The following is a 23,000-nucleotide window of genomic DNA, read 5'->3' on the forward strand; positions in this document are numbered from 1 at the left end:
TCAGAGCCTGAGCTGTTAGCCCCGCTCACTACCGTCATGCCACACTGGCAGGGGGCGGGGTGACTTAGGGTACTAAAGGAAGGTGCTTGCTCCTCCTCAATCCCTTGCTGAGGCCTGAATTCCATATATAAGGGAATCCAGTTCCACCATTACCTTTAATTTTCTGTTCAACCTTGTGATGCCAGCGGGGTAGCTTTATCATGCCTGTTTTATAGATGGAGAAAGTGAGCTCAGAGCTTATGACTGGCAGAGGCAGAACTTGAACCCAGGTCTGCTTGACTTCCAGAGTCTGGTTTGTACCCCCTATCCTACCAGCTTCCAAAGGACAAGGACCAAGGCTTGCGCTGGGCCCAGCCAGCAAAGGGTGTCCCTGTGGCTATGGCTACATCCGACCTTCCCTCCTGTTACTTCCCAGGTGTCAGCACAGAGGTGAAGGATGCTGCTCTGGGTGTTCTTCATCATGATCCTCACCCTCAGCAACGGCTCCCACGGCTCCCCATCCTCCCTACCCCTCAGGTAAGCAGTTCCGAGGAATCCGACAGGTCCCAGATTCCCACCACCCCTGCTGGTGGGGAGGTTGCTTAAAGGATGCAGAATCTATCCATCGGTTGGCTCCAGCCATCTCCTCAGGCAGCCCCTACTGTTCATCTCTGGGAGGGGGACACTCTGAGCTCCAGAGAGGTCACCCTGGGGGTCCCACCCTCTCTGGGGATGAACAGGGCAAAGGGCAACAGATGGACCTTACAGAGACCTGGTGCATGCAGCCACCTCTGTCTCCTTGCCTGGGACACGACCCTGCCCATTGACCTCTGACTCCTCCCATGTAGGATGCCCCGGTATGCAGATGCCATCTTCACCAATGGCTACCGGAAGGTGCTGGGCCAGCTGTCTGCCCGCAAGCTGCTCCAGGACATCATGAGCAGGCAGCAGGGGTAAGCAGAAGTTCTAGTGATTCCTTCATAATTCAAACGCAGCAGAGTTTGGAGGGACCAAATTTTCCTTGCATAGCATCTGTCATTTCTGGACTTAGCGGACTTGCCATAGCAGAAGGGCCCCCCGTGTCAAACTTCGGCTTACCTCTAGCTGTTAAATGACACCTACTCTGTGGTTCTCCCTATGCTGGGCTCCAACAGTAACAATACCGATGGTAATTATCTTTCGATCGCAACTCAGAAACAACTCAAGAACATTTACATAAACTTGGCACGGTGTGGGGCACATAGTAAGCCCTTGGTAGTGTCAGCCATTATTCTTTGTTTCTTATTGCTCTTCCTAACAACCCTATAAAGTAGGGACTCTAAGAACTCCATCGTCCAGAGCCAGTACTAGCTTCTAAAGGACACACGTCAAAGAGTGGCAAAGCTAGGTGGAATCCAAACAGCGTGGCTCCACAGCCTGTACGTTTTTCAGTTTTTATTTTGAAAAAATCCCAAACTTACCGAGAAGTCGCAGCAATGGTACAAAAGACTTCTGCATACCTTTCCCATATTCAACAATTCCTAATATTTTTATCATATTTGCTTACTTTATATCTATACCTAGATATAGAGCTATATATATACACACACAAACACATGTACACATTTATTATTAATACTATTATCATTATTATTTTGCTGAACTATTTGAGAGTAATTGCAATCATCATGAGCCTTTATCTTTAGGCACTTCTGCAGGTGAAAGGATATTTTCTTAATCACAGAATAATTATCACTTAGAGTCCATATTCAAATTTCATCTGTTGTCCCAAAATGTCCTTTGTAACAGTTATTTCTTTTCCTGGTCCAGAATCTAATCCAGGATCATGGGTTGCATTTAGTGGTCATGTCTCTTTAGTTTCTTTTCATCCGGAATAGTCCCTCAGTCTTTTATGCCACTGACACTTTCGTTTAGGAAAGATCAATTGTTTATAGAATGTTCTTTGTATTGGATTTGCCTGATGCTTCCTCATGATGAGATTCAGGTTTGCAACGGAAGTGATGTTGCGTTCTTCTCAGTGTGTCATATCAAAAGGCACCCGATGTCAATTTGTTCCATTATTGGTGATGGTAATTTTAATCGTTTGGTTAACATGGTGACTGCCAGTTTCCTCCTCTGTAATATTTTCTTTTTGTAATTAATTAACAAGTAATCTGTGGGGAGATATTTTTCAAATGTGTGTTTCAGAGCCTATACTCTTCACCACTATATATAGCACCTTCCTAAACATTGCTGAATCTAATTCAGTTGGGCGGAAGCATCCATACCATGTATTGGAACAGGAGTAGGGGCACGCCTTGCTCTGCTCGCTTCGCCCTGGCCTTTTCCAGGCCTCTCCACCTCCTACCCAAATAGCAGCCTCAGCTGTTTCTCTTTTCTTCTAATTGAACAGAGAGAGAAACCAGGAACAAGGAGCAAAGGTGCGGTCTGGCCGTCAGGTGGACAGCATGTGGGCAGACAGAAAGCAGATGGCATTGGAGAGCATCCTGGTGGCCCTGCCACAGAAACCCAGGTAGGAATATACATGCATGTGTATGAACACATATGTGTGTGTGCACGCGTGCATGCGTGTATCTAGGGAGCTCAGAGGCTTCCTTAACTGAGGGTTGGCAGGAAAAGGAAAGAATTTCCTCACCAAAGGTGTGGGGCTCTGCCAACCAAACTGGGAATGAGCTTCCTCCTTACGCACATCCAGATCTGGAGGAAGGGGAGAAAATGTGTGATCGCAACTGGATCTCAGCCACTGCTGTATCTCCAGTGTGTAGAGAGAGGCCAGGCTCAGTATCCGTGTCCATAAACGTTACTGATTCAGTTATTCTGGGATGGGATCCAGGGACCTGAATTTTAACAAGTGTCCCAGGGTATTCTGTTGGGGATGATCTAAGAAGTGTGCCCTGGATCCCTTGCCAAGTCCACAAAACTGTAAAGCCAAAGATCAGCCCCTTCCACCACCCTCAGGTAGACTAGTTGTTCCCCATCTCACTGCCTCTCACAGACCCACTGGGAGTCAGGGAAGATAAGGAGTGAGTTGTTCCATTTTATAGAGAAGGAAAACTGAGGCACAGAAGGGGCAGCAGCTGGGCCCAAGGCAGGGAGTGGCCCTGAGACCTGCTCTGCTTCCCTGGACCCCTGCTTCACATACCAAGTTTCCCAAGAATGACATGGCTGTTAGAAGAAGCTGCTACGTTTTTGAGGCGAGCACAAACGTGTCCCAGCATGACTCTCACAGGCACTTGTGGAACTATTAAGCAAACCCAGTTCTCAACAGAGCTCTCCATGTGCTCCCTCACCTTCTTCCCAACCTAATTAGACACCAAGAGCTCAGAGATCTCTCACCAACTCCAGTCCTGTGGAGATACGAGCAGCGGCAGGCTGACATGCAGACCGCAGGAGGGACGAGAACCAGGCTGGGAGGCGGGATGCACACCTGGGCCCCAGGTCCGGTTCTGCAGCCAGTTTCCTCTCCTGTGAAAGGATGGGGTTAGCATCAACCACCTCTAACGTCCCTAAGACTAGAATTCTAAAAATAATGCCTCTAAGAATGATGCCTACCTCTCATGCTGGGATGAGGTCATCATTCACCTGCTCCCGCCAGGCCCCAGTGGGGTGGAGTGGCCCCAAGAAGGGCCAAGTCCTAAGAATGTAGGCTTTGTTCCTGCCAATTACAAGCTGGAGGCTTCCCAGGGTTCAGAGTCACAGAGCAGCAGGAAGTAGCCTGGAAGCTGCTCCAGCCATTGTTCCTCCTCCAGCTCAACTGCTGCAAAGACCAGGATGTCACCGGTGGGCCTGAGAAAACACAATAAGAGCGAGTTCTTCTCTCTTGATAGTGCAGAGTGGAATGATTTGACAGATGGCACACTTCTGCACCCACCACACTTCATGTCCACCTACTAGCCCTGTGAGGTAACTGAGGCTTACGTTTATCCATCCTCCCATCCCTGAAAAATCATCCGATGACTTTTAGGTGTCAGGCTGTGAGCTGGGAGTATAACAATAAATGGGACAGCAGTGGTCCTGCTTGCATGGCAACCATAATGCACTGAGGCCGACAGAAACTAAACAAGTACTAGTACAGTGGATTATGATATAATGGTCAGCGCTGCGAGGGGTGTGGCCTAATCTAACCCTGTCTGGGGATTGGAGGTGATTTCTTCAGCAGGCAGTGACTGGCTTAGGATCTTAGCGGAAGTGGATTGGCAGAGCTGGAGCTAAGAGGTTGTTTTAAAATTTTTATTATTTTAATTTTTCAGCTACAGTTGACATATAATATTACATTAGTTTCAGGTATACAATAGAGTGATTAGATGTTTATACAACTAACAAAGTGATTACCTCAATAAGTCGAGTACCCATCTGACATCATCCATGGTTATTACAATATTATTGACTATCTTCCCTGTTTCATCCCCATGACTGTTTTTATAACTGGCAATTTGTACTTCTTAATCCCTTCACCTTTTTCACCTAGTCCCTTCCCCCTCCTCCCATCTGGTGACCATTAGTTTATTCTCTGTATCTGTGAGTTTGTTTCTGTTTTATTTATTTTGTTTTTTAGATTTCACATATAAGTGAAATCATATGGTATTTGTCTTTCTCTGTCTGACTTATTTCACTTAGCATAATACACTCTAGGACCATCCATGTTGTTATGAATAGTAAGATTTTGTTCTTTTTTATGGCTGAGTAATATTCCATTGTATTTATATATATAGCACATTTTCTTTATCCATTTATCTATTGATGGACACTTAGTTGCTTCCACATCTTGGCTATTGTAAATAATGCTGCAATGAACATAGGAATGCATATATCTTTTCAAACTGGTGTTTTGGATTTATTCGGGTAAGTAGCCAGAAGTGGAATTGCTAGGTTATATGGTAGTTCTAGCTTGAATTTTTTGTGGAACCTCTATCCTCTTTTCCCTGTGGCTGTGCCCATTTACAATCCCACCAAGAACACACAGGGTTCTGCTTCAAGAATGAGGTTCTCCTGGAGCCCAGTCAGTCTCGACACTGGAGCATCCATCCGTCACCCTAGTTCCAGGTGTCCTGCCCCAACTCTCCCTTTCGTCAGTCCTTCCGATTGAGCTTTTTCTTTCTTTCTGCAACAGGAATTCCCAAGGATGAAGATTCTGCCTATGTGTTATTCTGCCTGCAGCAAAAGCACAACTGCATCCAGTTAATCCTATTTAAATTTTGACCTACTTTTTCCTTTATAAATACAATAAAATTCCCCCATCCTGGTCTGCATTTCAATTTTCTTTTATCTTCAGCCTAATTTTTTATGTGTTTTACATAGTTACATTTCCCAAATTGGTATTACACGGTATAATAATAAAAAAAAAAAATAGCTAACATTTACCAAGCACTCAGCGTACTAGACGGGCAGCTTCATGCCTAGAATCTCATATGCTCCTCTCATAGCCTAATGGGAAGTATTGGCATCCTTCTCATTTCATAGACAAGGAACTGAGGCACAGAAAGTTTAACTGAATTGCCATGGCCGTGACCGACAAGGAAAGAGCTGAGATTCAAACCCAGGCATTCTAGCCCAGAACCAGGCTCTTAAACATATTCGTCTACCCTGAGTCAAAGTTATCCTTCTTCCACTGGTGACTTGTTCATCTATGAGCAATATCATTTATTCATTCAACAAATATTCATAGAGTACCCGCTATGTGCCAGGCAGTGTTCTGGGCACTGAGAATAGAGTCGTGAGTAAACAAACAAAGCTCCTGACCTCACAGAGTTTACATTCTAATTAGGGAAAAAATAATAAAAATGGATTAACACAGAATATGTCAGATGGTGGCAGTTGCGAAGGATAAAAATTTAAGGGGATGGGAAGTGCTGGGGGGCATTGTTTTATCTATAATGTATACATGTGCTGTGCAGTGGTCAGGGAAAGCCTTGCTGATGAGGTGACATTTGAGTAAAAGACTGAAGGGAGAAAGGGCATTGGCCTTGTGAATATCCGGGTAAAGAACATCCATGTAGAGTAAGAACCTAACACAAGGCCCTGAGACAAGAGTGGTGAAGGAGAAAGAGCAAGGTCGGTGTGGCCGGTACAGAGCAAGGGTGTGAGCAGAAGGAAAAGAGGCTGAGATGGAGCAGGAGGCCAGCTCCTGAGGACTCTTGGAGGCCATGGTACGAACTTTGGGTCTCACTGTTGGTGAGACGGGAGCCATCACAGAGTTTCAGCAGAAGAATGACATGAAATGACTTGCATTTAAAGTGACTCTGAGATAGGGTCCGATTCTGGATATGTTCTTAGGGGAGAACTCATTTACTGATGGCTAGCATGTGGGTAGTGGAGAGGGGTTAAGAGTGACTCCAAAGTTTTTTGCCTGAACAACTGAAAGGACAGTGTTGCCATGTAGGAACTTCGGGGTGGGGTAAGAATTAGGAGATAGCTTTAGACATGTAGAGTCTGAGATGCTATTAAAGGTCCAAGCGAGGAGGTTGAATAGGCACTTGGACTTACAAGAGAGGTCTCGGCAGCCAGTTTGATTTGGCAATTGTCGCCATTTAGATGGTGTTTAAGGTCAGGACTTTCCTGGGTTAAATCATCAAAGAGGAAGTACAGAAAGAGTAGAGAAGACATCCAAGGACTGACCCTGGGGCACCCTTGCATTTAAAGTTTAGAGGAAAGATGAGGAACCAGCGAAGGAGACTGAAAAGGAGCAGGAGGTAAGCTAACAGGAAAATCACAAGAGAGAGACATTCCTGAAGCCAATTGAAAACAAAACAAAACAAAACAAAAGAGTGTTTCAAGAAGAAAGGAGAGCCCTGCTGTACCAAAAGCTGCTGATGGACCAAGTCAGTTGAGAACTGACCAGTGACATAAAAGCCACTGATAACCTTGGCGAGAACAAATGGGTGGAATGATAGAGGGGAAAGTCTGACTCCACCAGAGTGGGCTCAAGAGCAAATGATAGGATAGGAGCTGGCGAATATAGACCTGGCTGTCTAACTCGGTGGCCGCCTGCCACGGGTGGCTATCGAATACTCGAACGATGGCTAGTGCAAACTGAGATGTGCTTAAGTGTGAAATAGACACTGAATTTTAACGACAATATGAAAAAACAATGCAAAATAGCTCAGATTTTTAAAATATTGATTACATGTTAAAATAACATTTTGGATACATTAGGCTAACGAACATTAAAATTAATTTTACCTGTTCTTTTTTATTGAGTTTACTGGAAAAATTCGAAATCTCTTCGTGGCTTACGTTACATTTCCAATGGCTAGTGTTGGTAGCGATCACCCTTTTGAGAAGTTTTACTGTAAAAGGGAGCTGAGAACTGAAGCCACTGACCAAGAGGTACCCATGCCAGTGAACACTCAACTTTGTCTATGCATGACCCATTTCACCTAGGCCAGATAGTCCCCCCTATCACCAGCCCTGCCTGGCCTCTTGTTAGAATCTGTGAACTTCCTTGGGAAATCAAAACACTCTATATTTTGATTTGGCTGATGGTTACGCCAGTGTAGTTAGATGTAAAAAATTCATTAGGCGGTGTACTTGATATTTGTACATTTTACTATAAGTAAATTAAATCTAAAAACGAAATGGAAAAAATTAAAATTAAATGAGAAGTCTGGACGGGGGGTCTGTTTTGATTAAAAGTACAAGAAGAATCGCAGCATTTCAGAGTTGATGGGGGCTCAAGAGCTGAGCAATGCCGCCCCCATCGTATTCCAGCTGGGGACACACAGTCCCGTGGGCCTGTCTCCCCAGCACCAGAACAGAACCATAAAGCCAGCGTGGTTCTTCACAGGGTTTAGACCACCTGCTCTCCCTGAGAGCCCCCCTAGTTTACCCTCCAAGAAAAAATGTGAGGCGTGGGAAAGGCTCAGCAAGGGGCTACTGCTCCAACTCCGCTGAGAAGACAATGCAAACAATGGGGACACAAAAGCCCCCTCCGGAGGGGAAGGCAAGCTATTGAGGGCCTGCAGTCCACTTTAACCAAGAGAGGCGGGCAGGCCGAGAACGTGCCAAGGAAGGAGAACAAAGGAGGGGACTGCTGAATAGGGGACGTGCCCGGGCTGGCCCCGAGCTCCAACTCCGTCCTTCATACCCACCTGCTCATCTCTTCCCTCTGCTCGTCCAGACAAAAGCAAACACTGAGGGCTCTCTCAACGTCCAATTAGTTTTTCAAATGAAATAATGACCACTGGGACCGGCAGCTACTTGTGGTTTTCGAGGTGAATGCAATTATAAAGGCAGAAACCATGATAGAAACAATTCCGGTGCTTTATCACCATTAATGATGACACTAATGACATCTTAAAAGACGTAACCCCTCTCTGCATAGGTGCCAAGAGCTTCCCATTCCCATGCGGGGGTCCTACTTAAGACCAAGTACTATTTTTTCCTTTTCACTAAAGAAATGCTCTAATCAGTGGGGGACTGGTCGCTTTTAAGGATAACCCCTCATGTTTGTATTAACTTAAAGTTCACAAAGACGTTTCCCATGCATGGCTTCATTTGCTCCCTACCACAGCTCTCTGGGGACAGGCAGAGCAGGGTGCTGGCCTCATGGACAGGTGAGAGGTCAGGTGACTCAGCCAGTTCCTGCAGCTCTGAGGGAACACAGCTGAGCATTGATTCCTGATTCCAGGGCGGTGCTCTTGTGTTGTTTCAAGACTCCAAACCCCTCAGACGTGAGCTGGGGAGTCAAGTGAATTAAGAGAACAAACAAACAAATAAATGTGGACCTGGTGTAAACTCTTTACTGGGCTCCTGCTAACAACATAGGAAATAACAGGAATAATATCTATACTAATCAGAGCAAACAGTCAATGTTAAGTGCCGGGTACTGTGGTTTGCGTGTGTTTTGTGTGTGACCTCATTTAATCCTTATATAGCTCTCAGAGGTATTATTTCTATTTTTACTGATGGGAAACTGAGGCCCAGAGAGGTTAAGGAAGGTGTCTAAGGAGATACATTAAATTAGGGAATTCAGAGCTCATCAGTTGGACTCTAAACTGCCGTGCTTAGCACTCCTTAGAGAAGGCCCAGCGCTACCGTGTCAAAGAAAACCCAGAGATGCGCAGTAGTTAAGGTGGTTAAAACAGATTTTATTCAAGGCTCAACTTCAAATACAGCATAGGCAAGCAGGAACTTACAGGCAAGAAGCAGGGTGGGGATCAGTGGGTGGAGATTAATTAAGAGGAAACATCAAGGGTCAGTGGGATTCTGGCTGAACTGACCTACCAGGATTCTTGCTGAAGGCAGACCGGGATGATCAGATATCACCTGGGAACAGTAGAGGGTGAGAAACCCAATCAGATATCAAGGTGATCAGAAATCAAGGATAAGGTTTTCTGGTTAAGCTGATTTAGCAGAGTTCTTGCTAAAGCTAGATTCTACAAGGAAGTATACACATGGGCCAAGGAGAAGTTTCAGGAGCCTGACTCAAGTTTGGCCAAGCAGAGAATCTTTGTCAGTAGTGAATAATTTGAGCAAAACTCCAGTGGACTTCAGAAGTTACAAGTTAGGCCTGCTGTCACCCTTCAGCCTTCCCAGATTCAATACTGGCCTACAAGCAAGCAGGTTCTCTCCTGCAGCCTCACTCCAGAGTTGAGAGCTAAGAGCCCTTCAAGAAGCTTCACCCGGTGGGAGGGCCAGAAAGAGCATAGGAGGTGAGTTTCTGCCTCCTCTATGTCCCAGCATAAAAATCCAAGTTCCCTAAAATTTGTCACTGGTCTTAAAATAAAATCTACCCATTTTCCCAGGGCCCTTAAAAGCTCTATTTGTTTAGGCTGCTGCTGTTACTCTCCTTGCTAACTCCACCCTAGTTGACTGGCCTACTTTTAGCTCAAATATGCCAAGGTCATGCCTCAGAGTCTTTGCATATGTTGATTCTCTGCCTAAAGTGCTCTTCCCCAGCTCTGCAAAGGCTCCTTCTTGTCTTTCAGGTGTCTGCCTCTCCTTCCCAACCCCTCTGTATAAAAACTGCTTCCTTTGAAGCTTGTCTCACATTTGTAATCACTCTGCTCCCTTCCCTCCAAGTTGTAAGTGGACCAAGGGCAGTGAATGTATGTCTTGCTCACAGCTGTAGCTCTAGACATGGCGCAGAGGCTGGGCATGTAGTAAGTATCTGCTGTTGCTTTGTTCTCCAGCTCCAAGTCTGCAGGCCAGCCCTGAACCAGGCTTGCTGGCCCTGAGCCTTGCCAAACCCTTCTCCGGGAAGCTGTTTCCTGGCCTTACTGTTCCTCCAGCCACTCCACTGCTGTTCTCAGGCCCTAGTTCCCCTTCTCTCCACCGCTGTCCACCAGGCCTCATTTAGTCTGTCTTCGACTGTACAGGCCTGGTTACAGGTGTGAAAGTCCCAGCAGGGTGGGCTCGCTTGTCCTCATTCCCTCCCCACCACTCTGCAATCCTGAGGTCCCAGGATACCTGAGGGACACAAGGAGCCACCCAACAGCAATGGGAGACCAATAGCATCCTTTCCCCTTAAGGTGGGATAAAAAAATTTTAAAGGCAAAGCTCCTGGTCCTATATGTCCGCAGGTGCCAGAACAGGTATCAATCGAGTGAAGCTGGCAGGTGGAACAGCACATGTGGTGTGTGGAACTGATGCCTGTGAGGGGCGGGGCTGTGGCAGGCTGGAGAGTACAGGCCCTATCAGGAGGAAGGAGCTGCTCTTCAGCTTGTGCTCATTGTTGTCATGCAGGAATGGGGCTCAAAACTGCCAACTCCAAATTTTTCAAGCGAATCCAAAACCCCAAACCTAGGGGTGGCTCCGTAGTGTAGCGGTTAGCATGTCTGCTTTGCATGCAGAAAGTCCTGGGTTCACACCCCAGGTGGAGCCATGGACCATACCCCAGGTGTGCCAGGCCCTGGGTGAATGCCCCGAGTCTGGATGGAACTCCAGCGTGTGGGAGGGGATGCCCCACCTTCAGAGATCCAGTTCTTAAAGGGAGCAACATCCATGGGTCAGGGGTGGAAGTGGGGATGGGGAAGATTAAAGAGGGGAAAAAAATCCGAGACCTAGACTTTTATATGAACTTTCTTAAATTGTGTTAGCAACCAATTCAACTTAAAAAACAAAAAACAAAAAATCCACTGACTCAAATAAAACATATCTATGGGCCACCAGTTTGCAATCTCTGGGAAAGGTGATGCCTCCTTCCTATCTTAGAGGCACCCCTGTAATTGCCTACATTGCCCTTCAGCCTGCAGAATCCCATTCAGAAGTAGCACAAATTCCAGAATCTCCTTCCCCTTTTCCCCAATCAAAATCCCAATTTCGTCACAGTAGTGAAGTCCAGCTAAATTGCAAAGCAACCTAAACAAAATAATTTCTACCCCAATTCAAAACTGTTAGGATTACTCACATATCATAAGTAATCTAAATGTATTTGTTTCAATTAATAGAATTATAGGAAATAAGTCAAAGTACATAACTTTCAGCCAGTGAGGAAAGATGCCAAGCACTGAGCCAAGTGCTTCAGATGCTCGGAACTCCTTCAGTCAGATAAGGTAGGTACTGTTATTATCTCTTTTACAGAGGAAAAAAAAAAAGGTTTAAGGAAGTTAAACCACCTGCCCAAAGTTCCTCACCCTGGCAAATGGTAAGAGCACGTTTGCCTGACAATGAAGTCTAGACATTTAACCACACTATTCGATATTACTCTTCTAAGTGATGCTATATAATCTCCATGTAATGGTGGCCCTGGGCATGACTTCAAGAAGGGCATTCTCGAGATGTGTGTGATCCTCTGTGAGCCCAAGGTAACTTATGTGGTCAGCCTTCTTTTAAGATAATCCTTTCCCTTCCCCACTGCATGCTGAGACAAAACTTTCAAGGCAAAAGCAGAGCCTTCAGATGCCAATGGTGTTCCTATGCGGACAGTTGGTACCCTCTGCTGGAGAAGAAAGAGACACTGGCTTTTCCAAGCAATTCTCAGTTAAGAGGTGAGAGGGACCGATGGGAAAGGGCCCGAAGAAACACCTTGGCCGTTGTGTCAACAATACTCCCCAACTAAGACCCATGTACATACCCCCGGGTCCCATCAGTCCAAACGTACTAGAATAAACACTCAATCAGGCCTTTGTTCCCGTTATTCTCTTTATTCCAAAAACAGATTTATTACAGATTTCAACTTTTCAAATGCAACATCTGGGTAAGTTAGGAATATTTACAGCATCTTGCTATGGCACATGCCAAAGAAACAGAATATCTGGATTCACAGGTATCTGCTCTGTGTTAGGGCAATAGAAAAACATGCAAAAGTATAACCACAATTTTGACTTTTTTTCTTTTTAAATAAAGGTTTTTTTTTTTTTTCCTTTTTCTCTCATTCCTCTTTTCAAACTGTGAATTGTTCTCGACTCTTCTTGACATTCATTTCAGGTTTCATAATTTCCTTCCTTCTTCTGGAACTAATGTGCTGTTCTGGAAGGAAAAGGGGACAAATACAAACTTACTGAAGGCTTCAATTCACTGTTAAAGTTCCTAACTACTGACAACAGAGAGACCAAGGTACTCTCCCACTATAAGATCCCATTAATAAGGGAATAATCATTTTTTCTATTAATTCTATTTATTTATGCCCCATCTTATTTCAGAGAAGAATATAAGATAGCTAGTTCAAACTAAAGCTAATGACAACTTAAATAAAAATAATGAAACAAACATGATAGCAAAGAAAGAAAGCGGCATGTGAAAACTTAAGGAGATGAGGTAATTCCAGGCACACCTCTCACAGCGCAAGGCCAAAAAGACAGTGTAAATTTCTACTAGAAGAACAGAGAGAATGGTTTAAAGAATGGTCATTTTCAGTTTCCCAGACTCAAGGTCTGCCAACCAACACATGTAGCTTGGAAGACAATATTCTGCCCACTCAGTACAGAAACCTGCACCATCTTCCTGTCATATGGTCATGTTCTACCAGTAGTCAGAATCAGTGTCTGAACCTAAGAAAGAATGATTTTCAAAAATGGGACTCAGCTCAAAGAGACATTTTAAGAGGGGATAAAAACACTCTCTTTATTCCTTCTTTCCCCAAAGCTGGCTTTCGCTAGACTCCAAGAAGTAATGGGGAAACACAGGAATGGAAATGACAATCTAGACAGACACTGTGCACCCAGGAGGGTGACAGCCAGTGATTCAGGCGGCTCTGGCAAGCATAGGCAGGGTGCTGACACACACATCGTCCTTAGCAGGCAGCTATCTCCCGTGGTGAGGGCTGATGTGATGGAGCAATCTTCCAGAATGGCGGGCTCTGAACCAATTAATCAACAGTTCCAAGAGGCACGCACAGGCACAGAACTAATGCTGAGGGCCGAAATGAGTGCCCCGGATTCCCTGCCAACATCCTCTGGTTCCTGGGTACTTTAAAACGTGTGTGTTCCCAACTGTTCACAAGGAGGACAGCATGAGTATGAAAGAAGAACAGCTGGAAGGGTAGTGGCCCACAAGCCTCTATCTTGGCTAAGAAGTTATGCCTGATCAAATCAATGCCTGTCCTCAGATGGAAAGTACTTAGCTATTGGACTTCCCTTTAAAATACAAGGTCCCAACTCCAGGAAGTCCCAAACAGCCAAATGATCAAGTGACTTTCTTGTCTTTCAAGCAGTATGATTTGGGGGTAGTAGGCTGGGAGTGGACTATCTAAAAATCAAGAAAAACAAAAGCAATCCAGAGTTACTTTAAAGAATTAAAGAGCTCAATATTTAGCAGAAAGGACTACTTCTGAAAGCAAATCTCAGACAGAGCAAGCACAATTGAGGACAAAACCAAACGGCAACGGCCAGGAGATGAGGGTGGGGAGAAGGGACTGACTGAAAATGGCCACGGGGGCACTTTCCGGAGCGTGGAAATAGTCTGTAACTCGATTGAAGTGGTGTTTACATGACTGTATAAGTTTGTCAAGATTCACAGAATTATACACAAAAAAGGGTGAATTGTACTGTATATGAATTAAACCTGAAAACAAAACAAAAAATTGTCATTTCTTTCTGTGTGGAGGAGTAGACATTCCAGCTTATACTCACACATCAGTGAAAAGGCTCTACCTTCTATGCTTTTGCTGATTTTTCCTATTTTCAGAGGATTAAAAATTAGATGGCTTTGTTGCTCTGGCAGTGAAAGCCATTTCCGCAGCAAGGGACAGGAGGGAACATGATTAGAAAATTCAAATAGCTCCCTCCTCTTTGTCGGCCTAGTACAAGGATCAGCAAACTATGATCCATGTGCTAAATCCAACATGCCACCTGCTTTTGTAAATAAAATTTTATTGGAACATAGCCATTCTCAATTGTTTACATAGTCTGTGGTGGCTTTCACGTGATAGTGGCAGAATTGAGTAATTTTAACAGAGACCACATAGCCTGTGAAGGCTAAAATACTATCTGGCTTTTTCCAGGAAACTTTTGCTGACCCCTGGTCTAGAGGAGCTGATCAATGAAGCATCAGACACTCCCTCCCTCCCTCCCTTCACCTTGCTTCCACTTCCATCTTCATCCTAGGGCTAATACTCGAACAGAGAACGGGTGATACTTCACGTGACATTTTAGTCACACAGGAAGCAAGCAGCCCTAAACCATATTCTGAGCTCTAGGAACCTGGGTTCTGATGCTGGCTTTGATCTGTGGTGTAAGTCTCACCAAACCACACTGTCTGGCCCAACTAGAGATTAGTGTTACAAAAAGGCCTAGAGTGACAAGGTGTGCCAGGATTTGCCACGGGTCCATTGTGTAATGAATTTAATGTTCTGAATGGGATTCCCTTTTAAAAAGTCTAAGGTTAAATCTGTCTCATCCTCAACTCCACTCTCCTGTAGACACAGATGGGCTCTTGTCTACAAAGTACCCATGGGACTTAAGGGAGTATGGAATCCTACAGTCAAAGCCCGGTCAAGGCTGCTCTGTTGCAAAGTTACCCCATCGGCTGGGCTAACTCAGGGGTCTTTGGTTTTTGTCCTGATGCAGTTACAACCTGGTCCAGGAAGTGGGAAAATAGACTCAAAATTCAGCTTTGGCTTAGGGAGGGGTGAGGAGGAACAAGTGGGCTGCAAACTAGATAAATAACTGACATGCATGAGGTGGGCAAGATGGGAAAGGGGCCCTGCTTCTGGGACGAGTTCGCCCTTCATCTTTACCGTAATGTCCTATATTTTGCCAATCTACTGCTCTGCTCTGCAGCGATCCTGCCAAAGGAAAGAGGGGTTGAGAATCAAGAAAGGACAGTGAGAAGAGAAATAAGCTGAGGAAAGAAATGACAATCACCCGACCAGAGCTTCCATTAGGGTCACTGATTTTCCCAGTGGCAGAGTTCATTCTAGGACTCACAAAGACAGCAACATTGAGTGGGCTTCCACCTTCTATATAAGATGTGGGGGGAATGAGAATCATGGTCTCTCTCCCCAGAAAATGTACACTATTTTAGGATTCCCGATTAGGAACTCCTGCAAAACAGGATCTAAATCAAATGATTTCCACCCCGTCTTCCCTTGATTTTGTTGGTCTTATGTGGGCAACTTTCAGAAAAGAGAGAACTCAGCAGAGCACAGCCTTTTGGCTCCCTGGGGCCTAGACTGGCCACTGCATGGGAACAGGGCTCTGCTTAGAAAAAACAGTGAAGTCCCTGGCTATTTCTCAGATGCAATGCGTAGCTGCCAAGTTAAGGCTGCTGGAGGGGCAGGAAAAATGAACCAGCTGCCACTGCTGGTGCTAAGGGAAGCTCTGGTAGAATCTGGATTACTACAGGGAAGTCCAGCAACACATCGGGACCAGGCCTCCACGGTGAGACACTCAGAAAGCTCACGATGGAGACTCGGGCAGAGGTGAGACAGTGGCTCTCCCACCCACTGGTGAATAGTCTCTGAGAAAGCCTCTCTCTGATCTGACCAACTCAATCGACAGCCATGTTTGCAGGCGCACTACTGAGTTACATTCTTCCAGCAAAAGTCCTGGAAAGGAAAAAGCAGGGCACGTCTGAAAATGCTAACTTCCAAAGGTGAAAGCAATTTTGACCTTTTCTTATTGACCTTTACGTGGCTGAAATCACCCAAGTTCTAATAAATCAATAGGAAATGCCTATGTGACATTTAAATTTACTTCTAATCCAGGTTCAAAAGTCAAACTGCCATCATATTGAGATCTGACCATTGTGTGAACCTAAGACTGTCTGGTTCTCAGGAATGTGGTGTGGGCTACTGAGCAGTGCTCCCCACTGGGGGCCCCTGTAAAACCTCTGGCAGTTTCTGGAGCAGAAGAGCATGGACTCCATGCTTAGGAGGAAGAGCTCCGGGAGCTTGCTGGGAGTTATGGGCACTAACTCCCTGGGGTGGGAGGAAGGCCAATCAGAATTCTCCATGGTGGCAGAGAACATTTTTTATAGCTGGCACATCAACAACAACCTTCTGCCACATCTTCCACTCTATTTTAATCTCCATAAAGCAATTATTTTTTTCTCTTGTTCTAATGTGTTGGGATATAAATAGCTCCGGCTTTAATACATTTAAAGCTGACCACTAATGTCTTTTTCTGACTTAAAAGACTTCTCTATCAGGCTGAATTAACATGTCATACTTGCCACTAAGAATATGAATCATTTTGCCACTTATCGTTGTTCAGAGTTAGGGGTGCAGAGCCAACAAAAATATTTCGAATCCCACTCTAAGACTGTGGCCCAGCCCCAGCCTTACCTTTTGATTGCCTGCTGGGCCAGCATCCTATTGCCAGCCAGAAACGTCACACTGCCCAAGATGGCCAGGTACTTTAGGGTCTGGAACATGTTGAGCTGAGTCCAGTAGACATACATGAGTCCCAGCATAGCTACAAGAACAGGTGTCATGATAGCCAATTAAATAAAATAATGACAATGTGCCGAGGCAGAGGACAGAAGCAGTAACTTTTGGATCCTAAAAAGGTCTATACTTCTAGACCAGCTTGTTTTATTCCTTTTATTGGATACCAGAAAATAGATAACTCAATATACTTGCCTCTCAGCCTTGGCCACCAAGAAATCCAGAGGTAAAAACCAGACCTCAGCTACTTTATCTATCTTGTTCCATGTTCTGGCTCACCTCTCTTTTCTTTAATGTAGGTTTTGTTTTTGTTTTTCTCAACCATTATTGTCATGTTATATTTCAAACTCATTTTATTCTCAAATTCTGAATGAAAGCAGGCAGGATTAAATAAATGAATAATTTCCTTTTTATCAAAAAATGTTAAGGATAACCTGCCACTGTGGCTGGGAGGGAAGCGAGGAGGACTGGGCAGGGAGGTTTAATGAAAAGGACTCAGGCCTGGGCATTGAGAGCCTGGGGTTCTGATCTCCAATCAGGGAGAGTGCTTCTGGAAAGGCTCTGCTCTTCCAGCCATTTAATGTCTCTGAGACTAAATTCTCTCACCTGTCAAACACGGATCATAATTCCGGCCCTGGTCACCTCCATTAGGGTTGTGATGAGAATCAAATGAGAGAATGTGCACAAAAAGCACTCTGGCAAGAAAAGTCATAGCTTTAAACAAATTTATATTCAGGTTTTGTTCCCGGCCTGAACCAGGAGGGCTATCACTCAAATCCAATAACTGGGCTGGAGAGAAAGGTCATCCTGTCAATTTTGCCCAGAAGGATAATGGATGAACTACAGCAGGGGGTTCTTAACCACTTTCGAGGTCATAGACTACTATGAGAATCTGATCAAAGTTACGGACTCTTTTTTCCAGAAAAAAAAAAAAGATACGCTTTCGCCTAGAATTTTAAGGGATTCATCTATGGATCCCTACGGAAGCCGCACACTATGGGCACAAGATAGTGACTCCTAAGAGCATCAAAGAAATGAGAAACAAATGTTGAAGTCTCAGTGAAATGTGAGGCACTACCAATCCAATAGTGCTCAAAGTCCCTGAAATGCTTAGCTGATTTGTGAATTTACTGTTTCGTTATGTTTAGATCCAAAGTTCTCAAGAGAACCATGCAGGACACTGTGTCTGACTGTGGAAAGGAGTGTTTTCTATTAGTGTCCAGACACAGCCGCCAGCAAATGTGACGATCGATACGGTGGAGAAAGATAACCTTTGGAAAATGCATTAATGCTCTTCACCCAGGAAGATGGCTCAATGTAAAGATACGATAAGTGAGTAATCTCTGGAAATGAACAGGGCTATTAAATGAGGGCAAATGGCCTGCCAACAGCAGCCCAGTACAATGAAACACAATATAATGACAGCTGTTCTAAGTTGACGGCCCAAACAGGTTTATCATCATATTAACTGTCCTAAAAGGCCAGGAGGAAGAGGGAAATGTTACACTATTAAGTCATTATAGTTAATAGGTTGTGGGTCTACTTAACAGGGCTTTCGCTGTGAGTGGCTAAATGTCAGAGGAGGTTAAATGGAATTAGTGGCCTGGGGCGCTTACCAGCATGTCCCAGGTGAAAGATAACTGTGCTAGGAGCAAAAGTGAAGTTGGAGATGTTGGCACCAATCCGGATCCACTAAATGATGGAGAGAAATAAATTAAAAAGACATTAGAACTTGAAAGGGAGGCAACACATGGCAGCTCAATGCTAATCCAATGACTAGCCCTAAGGGCTTAAAAGTTCATACATACTTGAAGGACAGGGAATTTTTCCAAGTGACAACTACCCTATTTAAGTCCTCAGGAAAAATTGTTCCCTTTTTTCTTTAGAAAGGCATTCCAACACCTGCTCTCAAATGTGCTGGGTAATTCAAACCTGAACATCATTTTTAATGACAGCAAAATTTTCTTTTTTAAAACAAGTGAACCCATGAAGCTGAAAGGTCAGAAACTGCATTTATGATGAAGTAACTGGCACCCCTGCTAGTTTCTCCAGGTATTGGTTAGATAAACCCGCTGGCAGCTGGTAGGATGCGTGTTCTTGCTGTGGGTTCTGTGCCTACTGAAATTCTGATCACTCAAATATGACAACAGGTCCCCGTACCCTAAGGTCTCATTTCTGAAAGCTTGTGGCATGCCTTTCAGATTGAGATCGACCAATAATTCTTTTATTAAAATCAATGAATAAATTAGAAACACAGGCAACTTTCCAAAAGTAAGATCTAATGATTTTCCATACGGTTCTCAAAATTCTCTAAAGTTTGAGGATATGTATCTGTTTATAATTTTTGAAGAGACTAAAATCAGAAAAAAAAAATTAAAATAGTACTTTAAAGTAGAAAAGGTAAAATTTTCCTTCCTCTATACTCCTTAGAAAGTCTTCTCCTTACAGGTGACTAACACTAAAAGATGTCTTTTTAAGGTTTTTACACAAAGATGACCCTACTAAACATGCTATCTTACCCCTTGCCTTCTTCACTCAACAAGACATCTTGGCAATCTTGTCATATCAGCACATAAATCTATCCATTTTTTAAATAAGCTGCATATTATTCCATTGTATGGATGTACCATAATTTATTTAACACTTGCTTTTAAGAGGACTTTCAGTTGTTAGTTTTATGCTTTAAAGAGTGCTGAAATGCACAGCCTTGGTACTCTCTTTTTATATAGCTATCAGCATTGGGCCTTGTTTGTTTCACACTTGACCTTTCTGAACACTCCTTTCTGAACACTCCTACAGAGTATCTCAGTCCATACACTTTTATGACTTTTAATGACTATTAGGTACTCTCTCATGCCTCTTGTCAACGGAGTGGTTTATTTGGCTGCTCCCCCATAGTGAGGAATTCTAGTTATCCTAAATTTTCTTGACCATTGGTTCAGGTCACAGCTGCTGGACCCCTTCGGAGCTGTGCTGAGGCCAGAGCACAAAGCCTCCTTTGCAAAGGTTACATCTGCTGAGTCTGGCGCCAGACACACGCTGCCCATGCTAATTATGGCTACTCACCAGAGCAAAGAGCAGGAGCAAGGGTGAGAGGATCAGGGCAGTAAATGTATTGGACACCACTGTGGGGGGCCTCTTCTCAGGCTCACGGAACAGGTGCTGTCAAAAGAAGTCACACCAAGAATATTTAAGAATGTGCCCTTAAGCAGGGGCTGCCATGTATATCTGAGACCAAAACGCCAATGACAGTCAAGAAGAGGAAATGTCTCCCAGAGGTTAAAACACCCTGGCAATGAGTGGCCACTTGGCCTTTTGCCTCTTCTCAATGCTGGCTTCTGATCCCAGAATTTTCCTTCCAAAGACACTGCACTAGTCCCAGCTCACTAGTTAGCCAACCCTCTTTTTCCTAGAGAACACAACCCATCAAGTGGCATTTGCCTAGTATCAAAGAGGGTGCCTAGGTGTATGAACAGCTTAGGCGATACATCTGAGGCAGGCCTCTCATCATGCTTCTGGGTTCCTAGGGTGGCACTATCATATGTTGCTGCCCTACTGAAGTTGGCTAACTAGTGTTAACCGTGCCCTCTTTTAAAATTTAACAGAGCTTCAACCACAACTCACCTCTCCTGCCTCCAGAAAGAAAAAGAGTCCTTAATAAACTTTCTCTTACTCAATCTGCCTGATTTCCAGAATTGAACCAGAAAGCTAGGAAGCAGTTTGCTGACATTTCTTTGTTCAGCAGAACAATTCTAGATGAAGATCTCTGGGAAGCTCATCCACATAGTGTCACCTAGAAGAAGCAGTGATGGACTGTATTTGGGCCCAAACTGATATATATTGGCTGTGTGACCAGGGGCAAGTTGCTTTACTAATTCTGCCTCAGATTCTAACTGGAAAATTGGGGTAGGAGGGCAATGACCATTCTAAAAGACTTGTGAGGATATTTAGAGGACCAAATGAAACAGAGCTCTTGACTAAGCTTTGTAAGCTGTAACATATGCACACTTAACTTCTATATTTTCTTCCAATGTATAAACTTGCGGCTGTCTCTCCTGCTTGTCAATGTCTAGCCAACCCAGTTCCATGATAAGGCAGCCCCACTTGAGACTTCTGTTCCCAAATTTTCGCCTCAGCTCCTCTTTTGCTGCCAGTGCCATTAAAGGGATTTCTAACACTGCCTGTGGCAACTGCTGCCACCTACTCTACCCTAAAAATCAGTCAACACCCTTCATCATCATGGTTATAGCCTCTACTATGTAACTGCATTTTACAATCTTAAGGCTATCAGAAGGAGTTATAAAAAGAATCTTATTACTCTACCCTTTGAGCCCTTGTCCTTTTTTTAAATAGAGAAATGAGAGTAAATAGTCTGCTAGGAACACTTCAATATTAATTCATACATAGGATTCCATGCTACAACAAAAGTATGATCATTTCTCATGATTGCAAAATAGTCCACTGGGTGGATATCCCTGTTTTCTTAATGAGTGCTCAAACTACTTTACAATTATGATGTTTATTTTGTCAAGTGCTTTAGAAACTTTTCAAAGCCTTTCTTTCCTTATCTATGGTCTATTTTGAGCCACACACAGTCCTGTTGGCTAGGCCAGGCAGGGGTTGCTAATATTTGCATGCAAGGAAGGTTAACCACAGGGAAGAAGGACTTGCCTCAGGGAGGAAAGCCCTGTTCTCCCAGTTGAGTTTTCCACCTGCTGACCCCATCAGCCCTGATTTATGCAGGAGCAGAGAGGAAGAAAGCCAAACCCAGCTTTGCTGGAGCTGTCAAACAGTGATCTCAAGGCTGAACCTCCTGCATATTTAGGAAAAACAGACTCGGATTCTGAGATTGTCTCTAAATATCAGCTCTCTAGGAGCTGGTCACTGGGCTCTTTGAGGATGTTCTTTAGGATGGGTCTGATATTTGCTCTGCTGAATTCACAGGGTGATGAGGACCACACTATAAAACATCATATACACAAGTTAAAGAGGGAACCAGAGCCACCGTCCAGGGGTCTGCTGCCCTCTCTCATTGTGCCCATTTCACATTTCTCCTCTGTGGTTAGTGGATAAGCCCCTTGAAATATACCTGAATTTCCTGTTTCGGGGTGAAAAGATTCTTAGACAGGACAGTTGATGGAGCATCTTCTTCAGGGAACTTGATGACCACATCAGCCTAAAAAAACAAAGATAGTCTTTAAAGCACAGGGGCAGAGAAGGGGGTGAGACTCATCAGCAGGATAGTGCCCCTTAACTCACACCCAGGACCATACTGAAAAAACCTCCAAGCAGTCCAATCACTTCTGATCCATTAGTTGACAAATTGAGGCAGTAAAAATTTCAAGAACAAAATAAATTATTTGTTGAAAATGCTTTTCAGAGCAAGAGTTCCCATTTTCTACTGGTCTGGTGAGCCCTACAGAGCTGCTTAATACAAAAATCTCAGCTGGTACTCAGGCTGTTACAGCTGCAATCAGAAAATGGTCGGTGTCCCTGGGAAGTGTGATTTAGTCAACAGAAAAAAAACAGAAATGAAAATGTGCTCTCATACAAAAAGCAGCCCAAAGTGCAGGAGAAGAAAAGGAGCTTTGAATACAACACAAGAAACGCAGCTGCCCCTTTGTCTTGCCAAGGGAGCCAACCACCATTCAAGGCCTGCAATTTGGCCCCTGCTACCTTTCCAACCTCACCGCCTACTGCTCCTGACCAGATTTAGGTGCTCCAGCAAAACGGACTCACTCACATCACACTGAAAGCACTTCAAGCTTTTCTGCAGGCTGTTCCCCAGTGATCATCCCATAGCCCCAGATAGTATTCTGAGAAACCCTTGCCATTCTTCAACCCTTAGCTCAAATGTCATGTCTTTTAAGAGGTTTTCTCTTATCACATCCATCAATAGTGAGATATATGTAAGTGAAAAGCACTATGTAAACTATAACATGCAATGCAAATGTTGGTTATTAGTTTATCGGCATTTTGCATATCCTACAATTCACTGTCCCATATCATCCTGAACTGTTATTTGAGTTCAAATCTTAATCCGGCCCCAGCCCCATACCATATCTCAAAGGCTAGGGCCATTATCTCTTACATCTATGTAAACTCCCGTTTGGTACAGTATGAAAACCTCCTTCCAGTATAACTTTTTGGCAATTTGCTAGAACCCACAAGGGCAAATGTATACTTCATTCATTCACCACTCACTGTTCATTAAGCACCTACTATGTGTCGGGCTATGTGCACGCCCCTAAGACTA

The 23,000-nt window shown here is 44.3% G+C and overlaps 2 protein-coding genes across 3 annotated transcripts in view; one reads left to right on the top strand and one right to left on the bottom strand.

Annotated features, from left to right (window-relative positions):
- Window positions 1-414: 414 nt before the first annotated feature.
- On the top strand, window positions 415-3,464 carry GHRH (growth hormone releasing hormone). The gene is made up of 4 exons (XM_036229819.1): window positions 415-516; window positions 828-932; window positions 2,372-2,491; window positions 3,290-3,464. Exons 1-4 carry the CDS (start codon window positions 437-439, stop codon window positions 3,462-3,464), a joined length of 480 nt encoding a protein of 159 aa, XP_036085712.1. The 5' UTR covers window positions 415-436.
- Window positions 3,465-12,046: 8,582 nt separating this feature from the next.
- RPN2 (ribophorin II) overlaps window positions 12,047-23,000 on the bottom strand; it is a 49,633-nt gene continuing 38,679 nt past the window's right edge. Inside the window, exons 13-18 of one of the 2 annotated variants that reach the window (XM_016148305.2) lie at window positions 21,834-21,920; window positions 19,811-19,906; window positions 18,361-18,436; window positions 16,643-16,772; window positions 15,095-15,142; window positions 12,047-12,387 (exon numbers count right to left, since the gene is read on the bottom strand). In XM_016148305.2, coding sequence (XP_016003791.1) covers window positions 12,375-12,387; window positions 15,095-15,142; window positions 16,643-16,772; window positions 18,361-18,436; window positions 19,811-19,906; window positions 21,834-21,920 — 450 coding nt within the window. In that variant the 3' untranslated portion in view covers window positions 12,047-12,374. The remainder of the gene's footprint in view (window positions 12,388-15,094; window positions 15,143-16,642; window positions 16,773-18,360; window positions 18,437-19,810; window positions 19,907-21,833; window positions 21,921-23,000) is intronic. The other variant, XM_016148306.2, reaches the window with a different exon arrangement.

Source organism: Rousettus aegyptiacus, unplaced genomic scaffold, assembly GCF_014176215.1.
Source record: "Rousettus aegyptiacus isolate mRouAeg1 unplaced genomic scaffold, mRouAeg1.p scaffold_m13_p_12, whole genome shotgun sequence".
NCBI classification, from domain to species: domain Eukaryota; kingdom Metazoa; phylum Chordata; class Mammalia; order Chiroptera; family Pteropodidae; genus Rousettus; species Rousettus aegyptiacus.

Bases quoted from the DNA above. Each gene is read 5' to 3' on its own strand.
- GHRH (XM_036229819.1), top strand. From the start codon at position 437: ATGCTGCTCTGGGTGTTCTTCATCATGATCCTCACCCTCAGCAACGGC. The intron at 933-2,371 runs GTAAGCAGAAGT...CTAATTGAACAG, and splicing joins ATCATGAGCAGGCAGCAGGG to AGAGAGAAACCAGGAACAAG. The intron at 2,492-3,289 runs GTAGGAATATAC...CAACCTAATTAG, and splicing joins GCCCTGCCACAGAAACCCAG to ACACCAAGAGCTCAGAGATC.